Source organism: Malurus melanocephalus, unplaced genomic scaffold (assembly GCF_030028575.1).
Source record: "Malurus melanocephalus ecotype Western Australia unplaced genomic scaffold, MMel_1.1 scaffold_14, whole genome shotgun sequence".
Classification (NCBI taxonomy): domain Eukaryota; kingdom Metazoa; phylum Chordata; class Aves; order Passeriformes; family Maluridae; genus Malurus; species Malurus melanocephalus.
In genome coordinates this window covers 5,160,247-5,179,727 of record NW_026623246.1, presented here as the reverse complement: position 1 = coordinate 5,179,727, position 19,481 = coordinate 5,160,247, and the positions used below count along the sequence as shown (strand labels likewise).

General features: G+C 38.2%; 1 protein-coding gene across 1 annotated transcript; it reads right to left on the bottom strand.

The window, feature by feature from the left end:
* Positions 1-405: 405 nt before the first annotated feature.
* YME1L1 (YME1 like 1 ATPase) lies at positions 406-17,382 on the bottom strand. The gene is made up of 19 exons (XM_057384302.1): positions 17,194-17,382; positions 15,506-15,637; positions 14,489-14,654; positions 13,473-13,571; positions 11,870-11,979; positions 10,708-10,858; positions 10,509-10,616; positions 9,577-9,659; positions 8,642-8,732; positions 7,707-7,859; positions 6,309-6,441; positions 5,779-5,841; positions 5,184-5,296; positions 4,712-4,867; positions 3,822-3,973; positions 2,772-2,898; positions 2,601-2,674; positions 1,882-1,968; positions 406-767 (listed from the first exon to the last, which is right to left on the bottom strand). The coding sequence occupies exons 1-19, from the start codon at positions 17,221-17,223 to the stop codon at positions 624-626; spliced, it is 2,172 nt and encodes a 723-aa protein (XP_057240285.1). The 5' UTR covers positions 17,224-17,382; the 3' UTR covers positions 406-623.
* Positions 17,383-19,481: the final 2,099 nt, after the last annotated feature.

Below are 19,481 nucleotides of genomic sequence, written 5' to 3'. Positions count from 1 at the left end.
CATACATGTGTGTATTTTAACCCCAAGAGTACTGGAAACATGACCACTAATGTTTTCGTCTAGCATGGTGTTTCCACAAGGTATCTGGTTCATTTTTAGAGATGTTTTGCTACATTTTCTAAGTTAGAAGTCTTTAATAGCCATCTCTAGCCTAAAACAGAGCATGAGCAACGACATACCACTGCTTTACATCTCAATCTGTCACTCTCCATAACACATTCCAGAGCACATATTGTGGGGTATCACTCCAAATGCACATGTAGCAGCATGGCCCAGGAAGCTGTGCCAACACACACCAGTGTATCCGCATGTTTTTCTTCTCAGCTTCAACACATTTGATTGAATCAAAATGCTGAATTCAACCCTGAGATTTATCCTTCGGAATAACTTCTTGTGCGAAGAGTATAGGGAGCAGAGGATGAGGAACTTGCTTTATTTTGTGTCTTATTCTGATGAGATACAACAAATAGATGAGTAACAGAAGCTCACAAGAGACAGACTAATAATAAAGTGACACTATGCCATACACACATCAGGAGGAGAAAAAAAGGCTATGCTGCGTAAGACTACTGCATTGCTAGATGTACATTCTTCAAAGTATCAGGGACATATACCAGAAGTTATCATCTTACTTCTAGTTTTTTCCCCTCTAGAACAACTTGGATTTCTTTGGCATCCAAAGTCTCATATTTCAATAAAGCTTCTGCTAAATTCTTGTGTTCTTTTGCATGAGTCTTCAGGATGTTCTTTGCTCGCTCRTATGAGTCCTAACATTAAGAAGAGGTAGAATGACATTTTAAGACTTTACAACAAAAACAACAGCAAGATTCCCCTTTAAAAATTGTTTCCAGGTAAATACATTTTGAAACAAACATTTAAAGTTGTGTCTTATATTTCAAAGCTAGCACAGCTGACTCACAAMGAGTTAAAATATAGCTGGCACAATTAATGAAAAACAACCAAACACTTTATGTCACCTTTGCATTTTGCGTAAGTAGGGCTAAAAATAAAATCTTGASACAAACCTCAGTATTGTTACATACAACTTAGAAAAGACCAACTAGACTTGAAAATTTCCTGATTTTTATAACTTTTTTTTTTTTATTATGAACCAAGCTACAGCATTCACAGATTACTGCTCAGAGACTACCATTTTTACATTATTATAAACCTCCAATGATTATGTAGTTTTAGAAAGCTGAAAGCTACCAGYTACTGAAAGTCACCAGTTGCTGCAAGTAGATGCACACTGCCATATTACCAGCTTCAACTTTTAGTGAACTTGGTAGTTCACACAAGGCCAGCAGTTCAAAAACAACTAACAGCAGAAGTGTTAATCACTTAAATGTTAATCACTTAAATGTTAATTCTCCTGCCTGTACCAAACTAATTAAGATTACCAGAACACTGATGGGAAGTTCAGTAATTATCAAACATTACAAATTTCTCTATGCAACTGACACTTATCCTATGAGGAACAGGATACTGAAGGCAACACTGATCTGATACAGCCACTCATGTGATTTTATACAAAATTATTTTTCCTGAAATGTGAAAGTAACACATCTGCTCCAAATCTATTTGTAGCCATACTTTTCCTGTGAATTTAATGGGCAAAATATGAATTGTGACCAAATGTAAGAGAAGTGTTAAAGAGTCTATTAAAAGGGCCCAACGCCACCAGTTTGATTCACTGCATGACAATCACCAAAGAGTTTTGATATGCAGAGATTCAAAGTTAGAGCTACATTAAACACTTGGGAATACTTTCATCCACCTGTGTATTTTCACCAGTATACATTACTGAAATTAATAATCAAGCAAACAGTTGTTCAACTCATCTCAAAACAGAAGTATGAGTGGAGGGGGAAAGGCTCTTACCCGTAGAAGTGTCCTCACTTCCTGTTCAATTGCAGACTGGGTTTCAGGACTGACTTTACCCGTATCAGTGTAGGTCATAACACCAAGCTAAACAGCAACAACAAAAATATCTTTATCTTGCCACTGTTCCAGTCATACACATAAAATACTGTACGAGTTTCAGCATGCCAACAAATAAAATCATGAGTCAAATGCCTGCTGAAGTGCCTTCAGCAGAAACAAAACAAGAAGCCTAYTCATCAACTATGTAGTAACTGCAGAATTCTGTTTCAAAGGGTCACAGTACAGATCCTGATTAAGCGCTTTCTTAAAAAMCAGAACAGAAAGCCTAGACTACTTACACCTGATGCACAATAAACATAAAGCTAAAGAAGCTTCCAAGGAAAGTCTAGAAAACTCACTGTTGTTACCCCCCTTTGCCCTCCCAGACTCAAAATTAACCTCAGTTCCAAAATGTCTGGCTTTATTATAACTGTTTTCTGAAGATATTTGTAMCTTTCAAGGCAATTTTAAGGTGAAAATACTGCAGGGTAATTTTTAAACTGTCAAATACACAGATTTTCTAGTTGAGGTCTCTATAGCAGTTCAGGTCAAAAGGCTTATTTTTTTTGTGGAAACTACTTACCCTAGTCTCAGATCACTGACAGACAAATAGGCTTTTAGCTACAGAACATAACTTRGTTTTACTCCAATAAATATTAAAGGACTGATGACACTACCTTCTCACTCATTCCAAATCGAGTCACCATCAGTCTTGCAATTTTAGTAGCATTGTCAAAATCACTGGAAGCACCTGAGAGAAAACAGATCTAAGTTACATTACTGAAAGCATATTAAACATGCCAGTCCACAGCCTTATCAAAAACTCTTTTAACTACCAATCGCCTGACCTGTTGTGATGTGATCACTTCCAAATATGAGCTCTTCTGCTACTCGTCCTCCCATACAGACATCCATCTGTGCAAGCAACTGGGATCTAGTTTCACTCCATCTGTCATTTTCTGGGAGCAAAGATACCTGTAAGGTACAGAACTGTGGTCAGGTAACAAAAACTGTGAAATACTTAAGTCATCTTAAAAACAGTCTTGTTTATATCCAAAGCAGATGAAGATTTTATCTAACACTGAATGTCCTGGCCTGCCCCTAGTATATGCACTCATCAGGTCTGCTTGGAAGTGCTCAGTGACTGAAACAGCCTCCTCAGACCCTGAGCACCCCATCACAGTGAGCAACTTACACCTACCATCAGAAGAAACAGAACAATCTGTTCTGTCAATTTCTCCTTATTCCTCACGCTTGGATTGCACACAAATCAACTTGCCCAGAAGATTTAGACAGATGATTTTCATGAACTGAACAGATAAACTTGAATAAAGTTCAACAGGAAGAGACATAATTGAAATATTTTTCTGTTCAAATGCTTGGCAGCTAAAAGCAAAATAGAAAAWCTTATGGATATCTATACTAAAAACAAAACAGGTAATTGATGAGGTTTAAAAAAGCCATACAGGAAAAAGAACAACCAGATAAAGGATGTTTTTGTTAAAAGTACAGCTGAGCTTTTACTTAACAGTCCTTTAGATGTTCAAACTTTTGGTGTAAGGTGCTATTTTAACTGCAGCAGAACCAAACTCATTTACATTTCTTTCTTGTACACGTGACCTGTTACACTAGTACATGCTAATTTATTACAAAATGAAGAAAGAAAGCTTTCTATTACACTGTAGGTTGATGACTGTAGGTTTTCCAAGAGATTGCTCCTGAGTATTTCAACAGACTACAATATGCATTAAAATCACAGCAAATAACATCATTGCTAATTCCTCTATACCACCAAACCAACATAAAAACAAAACCAAATAAAGCAATACAAATAAACTAAGTTAAGAAATACTAATAAATTAASAAAAACTAATAAAACTGGACAAAGAAATACTCACATGTCCCAGTGTTGTTCCTCGTGTCATGATTGTGGCCTTGTTGATCGGCATTGCATCCTTGGTGTAATAGGCAATGATTGCATGTCCAGACTCATGGTAAGCTGTGATGGTTTTGTTCTTCTCATCAATTTCTACACTTCTACGTTCAGGTCCTTAAACAGAAGAACATTAAATTAACCTTTTTGTACAGCTGACCACCACAATCCACACGTTACATACACTCAGATCACAGAGCAGCCAAGCAAGAGCATGCAATCAAAGGGAAGTTACRCTCTCAACGTGCAAAATGTTTACAAGTCAGATTTCAATGTCTAAAAATGGACCCAAAAATATTCTACAGACAAGCAGCTTTTAAAGTAATAGATCTTAAAACGCAGCCTAAGTATCTGAGAAAATTCTGTTTCTTCTCTCAAACACAAACAGACCAGATTCATAGTGGTTATGTTTAAGCTTTGTGCTACCACATGCAAAGTCAAACAGAAGTTTCAGGTTTCTGGTTATAGGTAAGGGAAGGATAAGAAATCATGCCTATGTCTCCCCACATGCTGAAGTTTAACATGTARCATTTCTAACTTTAAAAACAGTATCAAATTTTAAAGAATGTATTCCACACTGGAATTTACATACTACTCTCTAGTCTCAAAAGGTTCTATTCAGAAATAACTGATAGGAAACTTTACTTGTTAAAAAAACCACCAAACAAACAAAATTTTAAAAAATCAAATCCCATGATTAAAAAAACTCCACAAAACAAAAAAAAAACCCAAAAAGCCACAGTCCAACAATCCAAAAAATAGCATAAAAACTACTTCCCTGTACAAGTCTTCATCACACAGGAAATCTCTGAGTATTGTAACATACAGGTATACATCTTTKGTATAAAATCCTACCCATTAGAATTTTGTCCTTGGAGAATTCTAGTTCTTTCATGGTCACCATATCTTTTCCATCAACAGCTGCCTTTAAGGCAGCTTGATTTACAAGATTTTCAAGCTCTGCTCCAGAAAATCCTACTGTGCCTCGTGCAATTATTTCCGGATCAACAGCTGTAGGGGGAGGGAAAAAAAAAAAAAAAACAAAACAATTTTGTTTATTAGAGTCCATGTTGCTCCTGAAATTGTAAGCAACAATCATATTCTATTAAAAAATTACGCATGAAACAAAAAAAACACCAACAGTTTTAGAAGAAATTTAAATTGAACTCTTAGGGACTAGAGAGGAACACACCTAGAGAATTTTTGTGTTCTTTATTAACAAAAGATAAAGCCACAACTGCAGGTGGAATCAAGGACTAATATGAGGGGRCTGATCCAGTATAAAAACTACTACATAAAAAGATGTTACAGTAAAATATTTACTTACATGGGTCATACTTGATTTTATTAAGGTACCACTTCAGAATTTCTGTACGACCTCTTACATCAGGCTTGGGRACAGTAACTTGCATATCAAAGCGACCAGGACGTATTAGAGCACTAAAGGAAATGGCAATTTAGTACACTGACTCAAAAATGCTGCAGTAAATTACTAATGTGTATCAAGGAACAAAAATGCATTGCTATTTCTAAAGATATCTACATAGATTATGTCTCATGCACAGATACAAAGTGTATGTTTTTTTTATCTACTTGTAAAAAGACAGATGAAAGATATCTATTGTCAACCCATTTTAAAAGGTTTTTTTGCATTGGAAAATTTTGCATTGTGAACAAGGAATGCAGCTTAGCARTCTAGCAGAAAAACTTCCAGAAATTTTAAATGCTTAGAAGCATTTATTTCTCCTTATTTAACTCTGCAWCTTATTAAATGCCAAAAACTGGTCAATAGGCATCCTTTTTAAGAGGGAAAGCTTCAGCTATAACAYCMTAATACTTGAAAATTATCATAAGAAACTTGGGTTTTGTTGCAGAAGTACTTTACTACACGGTCTGTAAAACAATCAATTTATTACACTCACTTGTCTAATGCTTCAGGGAAGTTTGTAGCGCCAATAATAACAACACCTTCATTTGGTTTAAAGCTGTGTGAAAAACAAGATGAGAATTCATGGGTTTTTTTGGACACAGGATTTAAAATTTTGTCAATAACTATTGTTATTAACTTCACTGTCCAGTCAAAAACATGCTTTCACAGTAAAACATGATCCAAGAATGACCATGTTCAACCCAGCAACTGGTTAAAAACATGCTCTGATCTCAGTGTTGAACTTCTTCCTTTAGATATATAACCAGGCAAAAAAACTTGAGAAATTATTAAAGTAACTGCAGCTATTGTGCAACTACAACTCAGAAACTTCTTATTCTTTACAAGGTCATTAAGGCTACWGTTGGCAGCATTAGAAAATAGCCATAAAAGCATATTAAATATATATCCTTAAAAACATTACAAAAAATTACATGAAACTTCAAAGCTACCAAGAAGAAACCTACATATCCAAAATAMCAGTCAGTCAAGCACCTTCTGTGCTCTCAGAATCCATATATTTACCCATCCATTTCAGCAAGGAGTTGATTAATGGTCTGTCTTGAATAGGGGTGCATTGGAGATTCAATTCTCTTCCCACCAACAGAGTCCAGTTCATCAATGAATATAACACAGGGTGCATTTGCTTTTGCTTCCCCTGACAAAAGAAAAATAGCAGAAGGAGCCTTAAACCTCACAAAGGAACAGACACTGTATCATGYAGTTTAGGATTCTACCATTTCTGTTATTCTTGGATTATAAAATGTTCTATTACACATCACCAAAACGTCCCGCTTTTAGCCTAAAAAAAAAAAAGGAAACAGAATCTTAATTCTCTGTATCTCTCAATTTAAAAAAATGTATCTCCTCTTCAGCTTATCATGCTACAAGAAATCACTAGTAAAGGAAACCAAGAAATATTTGTATTCTGTATGAACTTCCTACAAGAATTTATRTTTTAGGCTTGGGTAGAAAATATTWGCCTRTTAAATAATATGAAAYRTGATGGGTCTCAACAYSAACTTATTTTAACAGACCTTGCTTGTTATTTTACAGTGAAGGGCTCACACCCAAGTTTACAAGTATTAAAAACACAAAAATGCAGTAATAAACATGAGGATCATCAATTGGTACATGCACACCAGGATGCAGCTCATTTCACYCAGYCAGACCTAYCTGYAACATTAATAATAGTAATGTRTAAGTCAGGCATCCACACTTTTGTAGCCAACAGAAGGCAGTGCATTTTTAACATGTATGACATTTTGCATCCCATCCAAGTGAAGCAAGTCGCATTTCTTCTACAAATGCAAACCACTTGGTGCATTGTATATATTTGACACTATCAATCTTCCATCTAAGAGAGAAGCTGGATTTCTCTTCCCCAGTAATATTTTACTTAAAATAAGAAGTCTCTTCTGTGCCAGTTATAAATCTAAATATTCATTTTYAAAGTTTTGTTATAATGCTCTTTATTTTGAGCTCGTTGATGGGTGTGAGAAAGAAAATCTCAGCTTAYTGTTATGCCATAAAGCTCTAATCAGACTAAAAAAAATCTAAAAATGAGGGCAGTAAATAAGAAGGTTAACACAATTTTTTTCTTATAATTCACAATTTGAATCTACAACGATTTTGTATGACTAATTAAGTTACGACTTCAAATATTCAATTTTGTTWATAGAGCATTACAATTAAATTGCTACTTCTCTCTGGGTCTCTTGTAASATCATTACTAAGTTTTGCTATAATTTTGTGTGATGGTTAGGAAGATTCTACAGTTAACTGATGCTCACAGAATTGTGACATTTGCCAACATAATTCAAGCTTTATTTATTAGCCTTACACACTACTACTTTCCAGTAACCAGAACTGTAACTAATCAAACCACGCACGTGAAAGATTTCAAGCAAATGTTTAACTTACTGAACAGGCTTCGGATGCGACTGGCTCCCACGCCAACAAACATCTCATCAAACTCTGATCCAGATGCGTAATAAAATGGGACATCAGCTTCACCAGCCACAGCCCGTGCAAGAAGTGTCTTGCCAGTACCAGGTGGTCCAACCAGCAGAATACCTAAAAGATAATCAAAATCTCTGAACAACAAAACCACCAAATCCACACAGTCTTATTACAGGAGTAGTTTCTTCCGTGTATTAGAAGAAATAATGTACACCTGGCTCCAAAAAGCTGTTAAGATCCTATTTCAGGTACTGTGCATTACTGCCAGCCTGATGGAGCTTCCTGTAACAAAACTACATACAATCTGATCCATATTTAAACAGCAACAAAGACTTCTAAGAGAATCCAAACAGAAGCCTGAAGTATACTGCAAATTTACTGTTGAGTTTAGCAGCTGAATCCCTAACAGCRTTTCCTTCAAACTGACATTTTCCAGGTTGTTTCTGTGGAGCCTTTTTTTTTTTTAAATTAAATCCTTCCAAGTAATTCCTTTAAACAGTCTAGAGCACTAACAGGGAAGAGATTTATTAGGTCTACACATCTCAGATTCACGTGGACTTCCACTATGATCTTAATCATCGTTAGACATGAAAACATTTGTTTCTGAACTACCTAAAGCAGTTATCAAGCACTAAAGGTGCTAAAAGCCACAAGGATGAAATAAAGCCCTTTAGTGTCCAGTTAATAAAGCCCCCTGCTTTACAGGACCAAGTACTACTGTTTATTAGTCTTAAATAAAGAAGGCACAGTAAATTTTCTAACCCCAAAATTTTCATTCGCATCATACACAAAGAAACAGTAAGAAACTAGGCTTGTAAAGTAGTCACTTAGTAAAGAACATGCCTCACAGCCATGGCTACATAGGTTTTTCACCTCTGCTGAGCAATGATTCTTACCTTTTGGAAGTTTACCTCCTAATACAGTAAATTTGTGTGGGTTTTTCAGAAATTCCACAACTTCCTGCAATTCCTGTTTAGCTTCTTCAACCTAAACATTGAAAACATGCCACAAATAAAACTAAACATTTATAAAATGCTGCATGTAGCTAAGTTTTGCGTTAGAGACTAAGTCCCTAATTGTGTATTGATCAAGAATACAAATAGAAAATTATTAAAGTGTACCACAGAATTTGTGTGGATACTGATATTTAATTCAACCTATCCTAAAACTGTTTGCAGGACTCAGTAAGCATTAAACTTGGTAACAGTGAAGGAACAACCAAACAGTTCAGGACCAGATCTGACCAAAGAAATAAATACAAAAACCTAAAATTCTACATCAAGATGTTAGTCTAATTAATTAAAGAGATTAATTCTATCTATTTGTCCAAGGGAAAGGAAAGGGRGGAGGTCCTCATTTTGCCACTAACAGTCAAAGAACAATGGAACAGAAAAAATAGAGGTATCCCATCAGCAGTGACATGCCCACTTCTTTCTGGGAATCTCCGTATCTCCTGTCCTGGTAACAATTYCTGAAATAGATGCTACTAAGAGCGAAACAATCAAATGACATTATCATCTTCTTGTACCAATCAACTTCGGTACAAGGTAGATTAACATTGATATTTACAGCCTGCCATTTGCTATTCTAGCCTTTCAAAATGTTATTCAACAAGTGGAGAGTGCACCTTATTATAAATGCCACAAAACCGAAATAGAACMAGAGTGGTTAAAACCTTCCTTCATCTTGGAGTGGCCAATGCATATAAAGCTTCAGTTCATACAAAGAAATTTCTTGAACAGAGTAAGACATTCATAATGATTAGTTAAACATCAGACTCATAATGATTAGCTAAAACAAGAACTTGCACACATTTCARTTTTGATCTTACCCCTTTAACATGTTCGAAGGTGACATTTTTCAACTGGATTGGATCAACTGCTGCATCAAAGATACTTGATGTTCGAAAGCGTACTAAGAGCAAACAGCAGACGACGAACAACAAATTTAYACACAATGTCATTTCATTCCAGGACTGAGCGCTGCACCTGAACACATGCCATTAAGACACTGACCTTATAACTGCCCTTTTGAAAGGGTAAGTTTCATGTGTTCATTTACAAGTGTCCAGCAGGAATAAGGTCAATTTTTTTTTTTTAAATCTTTACAATGTTTGCAGTTAATTCAGTGATACACTTTTTAATCRTGTGTAGTACAGAAAACTCTTCATCCAGAAGCAAGTACACAAAGCCAGAACTTCTCCCTCAATGTTTCTGAATATATCCTAACTTTCTAGAGACCCAGGTGATAACTTAGCATCAAGTCAAGTATCTCCAGTTACATGAACTCAGCCTTTTGATCATTACACCGTTTCAAAYAGATTTCTCAAGGTGGCAATTTGGCAATGCAAGTTGCTAGTTGCTATAAGTTAGGCTGTGATTACAAACTGAAAAATCACGCCATCTTGCCTACAGATCTACTTGATCAAACATCTTGCCAGGTCTACTTGATCTAGATAATGCATCATCTAATTGAAAGACAAATACATAACTGGTGAGCAGTCTGTAGTCTTCTCTAGCTCTGTGTAACTGCTTCAGCCAAAAGATATAAAATAGTTAGACTGACACAGAACCTTTTTATATTCATAAACATTGTGTCACAGTGTCATCTGAAAGGCTGTAGCCAGAACAGTAAATAACTCACAGGATAACTTTCAGTGTACTAATGAAAAACAATCACAATACAAAACATACTTAAATTATGCTAAATCTGCTGGAAAAAAACAACACAAGTGAAACAGTGTAGGAAAAAAAGTTAACTAACCAGCATCAGAAAAGGAACCTTTCCCAGGTAAAAATGATGAATATATAGCAAGATAAAAACAAAGAACGAAGAGAAAGAAAGAAAGCAAACGTGATCTTCTTAAGGAATCTGTAAAAGAAAATAAAAACATATTTAACATGGGCTAAAATAAACTCCTTTCTGATTGCAAAGAGAAGATATGTAAATTAAAACAACTTACCAAGTGTTTTTTGCAGGAATACCTGTGCTTTCAAAAAGCCTTCTGCAAAACCGGTTTTAAAAGCATCCTGGTGTGCCTCTGGGATGTTTTTTGTTTTCATTAGTGTATCTAAGTTTTCAACATCAATTCGTCGTTTTCTCAAGATAAAACCCTGCAATATTTTCCAAAGCAATGTTAGCACTCATCAAGTTTTGACACACTTAAGTTARCTGACCACCTGGCAAGAATGCTAGGGAAAAAATTACAAAAGCATGTGATTCATGTGCTGTAGGGTTAGTTAGATGGTACAGGGCAGTAGCTCGAGTGTGGAATCCCATCGGTTTGAGCAGGGGCACTCCCCCTTTTGCTGAGCAGATCAGTTTCGGAGCCCTTCCAGAACCCAGTTCCAAACTGAAAACGCAGCCTAAGACAAATCTGTACATAGCCAGCTTTGTTCACTGGATTCAATGGGACTTATTAGCTTAAGTTTTTTGCTTTATTTCCAATTGCAAAATATCTTTCCAAGTGTAGTTTTGATGGAGCTTAAGCAAATACMTCTCATATGCCCTATCAAATTTAAGAGCAGCACCGCATGGAGCTAGCTCTGGCTTATTTTCATCCACAGATGAAATAAACCATATATGCCTAGAAAAAGGGAAGAGTTTAAAGATAATTTACACACACAATAAAATCAAAAGCCTTAATTAGCCTGACTTCTGTACAACCAATTAGAAGCAAAARGTACCTAGGTTAACTCGGTTTCATTAGTGCGTTGCTACCCCAAACTTGGACAGTTTTCAGCTGACTTGAAAACACACATTCTTRTATGTTAAACTAGCTGTATTTCTGTTTAAAGAAATAATTCATTTGTCTAGAAGCTATTTTTAGTTTCAAAGCCACAAAAAACATAAGGAATTTAATTTCTAGAGAAATTAATTTCTAGAGTTTCCATCATTATATGCTAAAACTTCTCTCCTAAAAATTAAAATCATCTTATTATTGGTGATATACGAAGCAAATATGTGTAATAATAAGAAAAAACAATACATTGACATGCGCTCAGGTTTTAAATTTTTTCATGGTAGTGAAAGAAAACACCCCTGGTAAATTTTTAAGGTTCATTCAAGAGAAAGAGATGGTCTGAGTAAGCCTGAAACAACTTCATAATGTTACTCATATTTACCTTCAAAAGTGAAGAAAGTGAAGTTTTTGTTTCTGTGAATTGATCAGATGTGGACTGCAGACGTCTTGCTCTCGATCTCAAAGTCTTAAAGTTCCGTGACTGTATGTAAACTTTAAGGAGTAAGAATAAACTAAAGTTAAAAACTATTCATTACTACCACTACAAAAAAATCTTAAGAATTTTAAGGAACTATTATATGAAAGATTATGGAATATARTCTTTCCAACATATCCACTGTACTGTAAATGGATAGTTATGTGATCACAAACTCTATTTGTAATCTGCAAGCAAACTGCTGTTTCACATAAAATTTTATGCTAAAATAATCAGGAGTTCATGATGTAAATTACAGCTAATTGACCAACTTGGGGAACAGGAACCATTCAGCCAATTAAATCTAGACAGCGTGACAAACATGAAACATTCARAAGCAAATATAGAAGGATGGGAATAAAGCTTTGTCTAAAAGCTCTGCTGATAAGGGGCCCTGAGGAGATCTGGAATGGCTTCAGTGCACTGCTAACTTCCAAACTGAAAAAAGAAATGAGACCATTTAATCACAGTGAGCTTATAGCACTCTAAGTCATTTCCTGCCACATCAGAAAGCTTGTGATGGACATTTTATCAAAAGCCAACAATATTTATCTTCTTTCATTACTAGGTTTTAAAATAAACATGAATGCCAGTCAATTATATTGTTTCCACTAAGCTTTTTGTTTTTCTAGAACAGCACCAGATAAAAAGAACTTCTGCAGCTGACCTTTGAGCCCTGCTCAAAAAAGGTCTAACATTTGAACAGGTAGTTCTAGACCTTGTCCAGCTCARTTTTGAAAACCTCCAAGGATTAAGATAATCAAACTTCTCCAGACAATCTGTTTCAGAGCTCAGCCATTCTCATTGTGAAAATTTTCAAACAAATTGAAAATTTTCAATTTTTTTTTGCTTTTACTTGTGATTGCTGCCTCTTCTTTGAATTGTATGTGAGAAGGGTAACTGATAAAGTTCCAACAACAGCTGGATCATTCCTTTCCTTCTATTCCACTAACTAAAACCTCAAACCCTTCAGCTTCACCCTTGTATTAAATGTTTGGAAATCTGCACCCTTCCTTGTGGCCCATTACTGTGYTATCTCCATGTTGTCAGCTTCTCTTTTCACCACAGATATACCTAGATATACCCAGATMTATCCAGATGTAGCATCATAAGAATTGATGATGTATTGAGGACAATACCTGAACTTTCTGAACTCCTGATTATGTTTTCATTAATGCTCCAGTCACCAAACCCCTCAGAAAATTCAACTGGATGAATACTGGATTCAACATATTCACTGATTCAAAAATAGTTCATCCATCATCCTTCGAGAATATGACCCACAAATACTGACATCTTGGAGCAACATGTTGATTACTAAATTCTGGAAACATACTACACACAAATGCAAAAATAACTTCACAATTTAAAGTGTTAATAACAACGTAAGTTTCTCCTGGAAGCTTACTGGTATTTCCTAAGTGATGCCTCAATAACAAATGTAAAAATACTTTTCCAGAATAGAAAAATACTACAGAGATTAAAACCAGCAGCATTTATTGTTTTATACCTGGCCAAGACCGAACATCTGAACAGAAATTTTGGAGGGGATTAGGATGCTGTCTGTATAAACAAGATGAGCGTAAAACACTGAAAACRTCCACAAAACCTGCAAAAAGATACATCAAAGTGTAAATACACCCTATCTTAAATGGCAACTCAACATTATTTCKTGCACAGTTTAGTTTTTTAGTATCTTAAATATTAATTCTATTTTATTATAGTCCTCCAGGCATCATTAGTTAAACAAATTACCAGAACATCTATCAAAGCTTTGAAGCATTTCCAACTATTTTTTTCATTTTCAGGCAATTGTCACTGAGCTATTTTTTTCATCTCACAACACAATGCAATTTAATACTTTTCTCAAATAGCAACCCTGTAACATTATTCTTAACACTCTTTTTACTGCAATACTATATAAGCAGTATCTCAAATGTCAGCTATATACTTATTTTTCTAATACATTATTAGGTATCTACAATGGCCTTACTTCCTGCATTTTAAACTAATTCCAACAAAATATCTTTACCTCCCAAGAACCACTCTTGGTTTATTTCAGCAATGAAATACTCTACACGGACTGTTAACAGTTTGACACCTGGAACTCCTTTCTAATTAATAGATTTGCATAACATTGCTTCAAGMAAAAAATTAATAACAATGTAAACTGGAGATGTTTGTGACGTAAGTAGCAAAATCAAATGTATTGGTAAAAGTAAATTKGTGGAAAAATTCACAGGTAAGACTCATCATTAAGAGAAATACACTTGTACTACATCTGAGTTCAGAAAAGTTTAACAGCAACCAATTTGAAATCCAAAGAAACCATTTGTTGAATTTTCTAAATTGCCCAAGTTTCAAAAGCACCACTCTAGAGACAATCTATATACAACAAAAAATACATCAATACTCTTTTTATTGATTGTTTAACTATAAATTACCTACAGMATAAGAGATTACACTAAAGAATAATTCTATTCATCTTTATAATTTAACTCTCATAAACACTTCACTCAAACATACCATGCTTATTTTCAAAGAAGGACTGAGCAGAGACGTATGACGTATGCCACTGCGAGGAGACTTTGCTTTCTGTGCAGAAGCCAGGAAGTAGCCTGTTCACCAACTCTCTGAACTGGTTAGCTTTCAAATCAGACAATCCCAGATCTCTCAAATTTTTAAGTAGAGACTGAAAACCAGAAATAAATGTTTAAAATTTATGTGAGATTACCTCAGGGAAAAAAAATTCCCAGTAGCACCAGAACCAAATACAAGCTTAAAAAACCAAACCAAGCCAACCAAACAAAAAAACTCACAAAAACCCAGCAATGGAATCACAACACAGCGATGAGTAGCACAGCCCATGCTGATTTCCAAAGTTCTGCACTTACTGAAAGATTCCATGATTTTCTTCCTAACAATGTGCTTAGTTATAAAACTTGTAAGAAATGAGTTGAAAGAGAAGTGGCAATATCTGAYACTACTTCGCACTACCCATGTTTTAATTTTCAATGTCAACAAGAAATACACAATGATAAAGGTATTTTAATAGAAAAATAAAAGCAAACATGAAAATATGCCATTTAATCTCTCAAAAACCTTCAACACATCTTAAGCTATAGTCTATTTTCTCACAAACAATAATGAAACAAACTTTGCTAGAACTCAGAATAAAAAGATAATGYAGGCTTTACTAACAAAAAACTTATTGCTACTTTACAGAAAGAAACAATAAGTTGGAAATGAAAACAAAAAATGAAAAAAAGTCCCTTCTTCATTTCCAAAGCACTACTGAGACAAGTACCAGCTCTTCTTTTTAATGAAAGACTGTATTTTTGTAGAATCCTTACTGGCAAAGCACAAACTGACTGCAGTTCRCCAAAAAGTTACATTCTACATGTTAACATCCTGGTTTAGGATTCTTTCATCACACTACATTATTTTGTAGACCAGTCGAATATTACATTAATTTAAACTGATATCATTCAGATTTAATTTAGTTAAACCCAAACCACCACTTTTACAAAAGGTTTTTAGTACCTCACTCTTCTGGGGATCATGCTCTGGGGAGGTGTCCCTCTGGACAGGCTGTACGGATGCTTTGCTGGCACAAGTTTTGGAGCTTTTTGGTGAATGAAAGGCATTGATAAGGTGACTCAGAGGTACAGTAGCCTGGAAAAAAAATCAGATTATGACTTCAGCTTGTTTAAACTATTTATATATACTTCTATTCCAAACTCTGACTTACAATGGCATGTCTTGTACACCGCCTTTCAACTGAGGACTTAATTACAAACTACAAGAACTTATTTTCAACACCAGTGTTAGCTGATATATCTATTTACAGAGAAAAAAAATAGAAGTTGAATCATGTATGACAGATTAGAAGCTCATAWTTTCATCTCTAATGTAATACTATTTAACTTGAACTATCTATACTTTTGCCTGCATTATTGTACGCTATTCCCAAATGTTGCCTTTATGTTTTCTTTCTTGGGATCCCACCAGTAACTTTAGGGTCAAAATGAAACTATGCAAAGCACACAAGTCAAATCTGCAGTTCAGCAGCTTTCAGCCAACTCCACCTCATGAATCAGTATAGAAGTACAGGTGCACYGTGTACCAGGACTCCTCCTCTTAACACATGATTACATCTCTTGTGAATATATGCTACAGATAAGTCCAGCAGTTACAAAACTCCTCAGTCTCAGTGCACATCATTAGGAAGGAGCTGGGACACAAATCTTGCTGCTGGAATCACCYCGACTGCAATACCTGATTGAAGCTTAATTGGGTATGTTTATGAATTTGCAATCTGTGTGTTACTAGACAGAGGATCAAAAGAGACAATGCTGTGAGACACGAAAACTGCCTCATAATTAATTGTCCAAAGTTATAATTAGAGCTTATAGTAAAACCATACAGCCTCTAGAGGTCAAACCCAACATCCCAACCACTAACCAAACTTTCCTTCCGCTTTTCCCACGCCGGTGAAATGACACATTCCTAGAAACATACAAATTCTCCCATTTCACTAYTCTAATGAAAGTTATAAACACATTCTCCACATCTGGAAAGAACAATAAAATCCCACTGTGGAATAAGACTATCACACACCAATACAAAACATAAAAATAAAACCAAAACTACTGGTTCAGATCAAAGTCCATAAAACTCACTAGTTCCCTCAGACTCGCTAATTACTGATGCCTTCCCGAYTGCATTCGGACTGTTTTACGTAACAAATTACCAACGCACTTCCCTCCACTAACGCTTCCAAGTCAYTTCCTTTTGGCTTTCACAACCCGTTAAGATCAACAGCACACTTTAACTGTAGTATCACACATAACCACCCCTTGCTTCTGMGACAAAAACATCTACTAAAAAGCGYCATCTAAGGTTATTTCGTCGTTTCAGAATGCTTTTACTCTTTACAAGCCTTTACTGTAACGTTCTCTCTCCTCCTTTTATGTACTTCTTTCCCCGCTGCGGACCCCAGGCCGCCGCAGCCCGCACCCGCTCCTCTCCCCGCTGCCGCCCCGCTCACGCCCAAAGTCCCGGCCGGGAACGTGGCAGGCGGGATCKCGGCTCCTCCCGCCTCGGCCCGCAGCCCCCGGGCCTTGCGAGCGCCCTCCGYCCGGACAGGGAGCGAGCCCCGCCGGAGAGCGGGCCTGGAGAGCGGCGAACCGCGCACCACACCGGGCCGGAGCGCCCCGCCAGCCGCTCACCTGGGGCTGCACGGTGGAGAAGGAAAACATCCTCCCGGCGGGGCCGGCGGCRGCCGCAGGCGCTTCTCCCGGTCCCAGCCCAGCCGCAGGAGCCCGCCCGCTGTGGCCGCCGGCGGCTGAGGAGGCCCCGCCGCTCGGCTCGGGGAAATGTCCGCCCCGCGGCCGCGCTGACCGGGCSGAGCCGCCCCGGAAGCGGCGGCAGCCCAAAGAGCTTCCGGGCCGCCGCTGCCCCGCGCAGCCGCCRCCTCGCGGCCGAGCCACAGAGYGGAGCGGGCGCAGCGGGACCGGGGGTGCCCGGGCAGAGCAGCGTGCAGGACCCCGCGGGTGCCCGGGCAGAGCGGCGTGCAGGACCCCGCGGGTGCCCGGGCAGAGCGGCGTGCAGGACCCCGCGGGTGCCCGGGCAGAGCGGCGTGCAGGACCCCGCGGGTGCCCGGGCAGAGCGGCGTGCAGGACCCCGCGGGTGCCCGGGCAGAGCGGCGTGCAGGACCCCGCGGGTGCCCGGGCAGAGCGGCGTGCAGGACCCCGCGGGTGCCCGGGCAGAGCGGCGTGCAGGGCTCCGCGGGCGCCCGCTCCCCCCGGGGGCCGTGCAGCTGCCACAGGGACTGCCCTGCTCAGGGTCGTCGCCCTTGGGTGTTGTCTCGACCGGGGGCTCGTTAACCGGCGGGCAGCGCCAATTCACATGCCGAGCCGAGGAATTTCCAATTTTATTCTAGTTAGCACGAAGTAGGGACGGACATAGGTGGTAAGCCACGAAAGGCTGACTCACCGCTCTTTAAAACTTAACGCTGTACATTTTAACAAAGGCATCAGCRTTCACTGGTTACAAATWACATMATTCTTCTATTAMTTAGAWTTCAACCCCCTATTTGCTCGCTTCTCATTCTAATCAGTCTGTAGATGCAGTKCTTCCTTCCATGTGAGTCCATGGTCCGTTTTAAGTAGGTGGTCAGTCTCCCACTGCCAGAATTACCTTTCTCCCAGTTTACTGCTCAGTCCCAACTTCTGGTGGCTCTAGTCCAGACAGCCYATTCATCTTGGGATTGTCTTCGYTTTYCCTTAAAAGATCAGCCAAGTGCATGTTTCCAAAGCAATGGAGGATAGGGAGGTGACTCACAGCTTCAAGGGAAAATCCTCTCTGACCAACCTAATGACCTCCTATGATATTATATCTGTATCAATGGATAAGGGAAGGGCTACAGATRWMATTTATCTGGACTTCTATAAAGCTAATTATTTTGGGSGTTTATTAGTGTTTTCTTTCTTTCMCCTGACCATTGCTCTTCACTGAAARTGCTGTCCCAYACCAGCTTMCACAGCTCTGGAAGAGYGCAGCCACAGTGCTGCCTCCCCTGCCTTTGTGTACATCCCTTCTGTTTTTCACTAGCAGTCTCGTGATAAAAGTCACGTAACTCAGCTCGCAGGTTTGGCACAAACCTCACCTGACAACAGCAAAAAAAACTAAAAGGTGATTAATACCTACCTGGATCCACCCCATGAAGCAGTTTTCCACATAGCTGTTCAATGGCTCGTGTTGCCTCGAGGGAAGGGAGAGAAGGCATTACTCTCTCTCCCACGAGCTGAGGCTGTAGTGGAATACACACTCCTGACAACCTGTCATTGCGGGCACAACCTGACACCTGCACAGGATGCCAGCACAAGAGGCAGCCCCTCYTCCTCTCAGCTGGGTTTCTCTGCTGGCTTTGCAGCCGGTGAGACACAGCTAAACTAACACTGCAGAGTTAAATAACAAAGGTAGACAATGATACATTCTATTTAATACCTTTATAGAAAGCTAATTAAGAACATGTTTTCTACATCTGCTCATTATGTTGCAGGAGTTGCTGAGATCTGTGGGATAGCATTTCTCCTTCACAAGCACAAGACCTCTCTGAGCAGGATCAGATTRTAAGTGATGCATCTCGGAGCCAAACAAGGGCCTAATGACCAATCTACTGTGTTAATGGGGACCCACTGTTCTGCACCAACCTCTGCAGTGATAGATCTTTGCTGATGCACAGATTGCAACAGAACAATTAAGATCGGTGTGAATGAAATATAAACAGCAGTGTATATGTGAAAGCAACATTAAAGCAGTAAGGCAAGGGTTAAAAAARTGGCCTAGAACACAGCTGAGAGCAGTAAAACTGGTAAACACTGAGGGCTGTGCAATGTACACAGAGCAGAAGGCTTGTGCKCTGGGAACAGGAGGATGGCAGCTAGGTCAGAGCATGCTGTAAATGCCATCCCTGCCCCTGCTGTCACAACAAGGAGGTGGAATGTAGCCATGG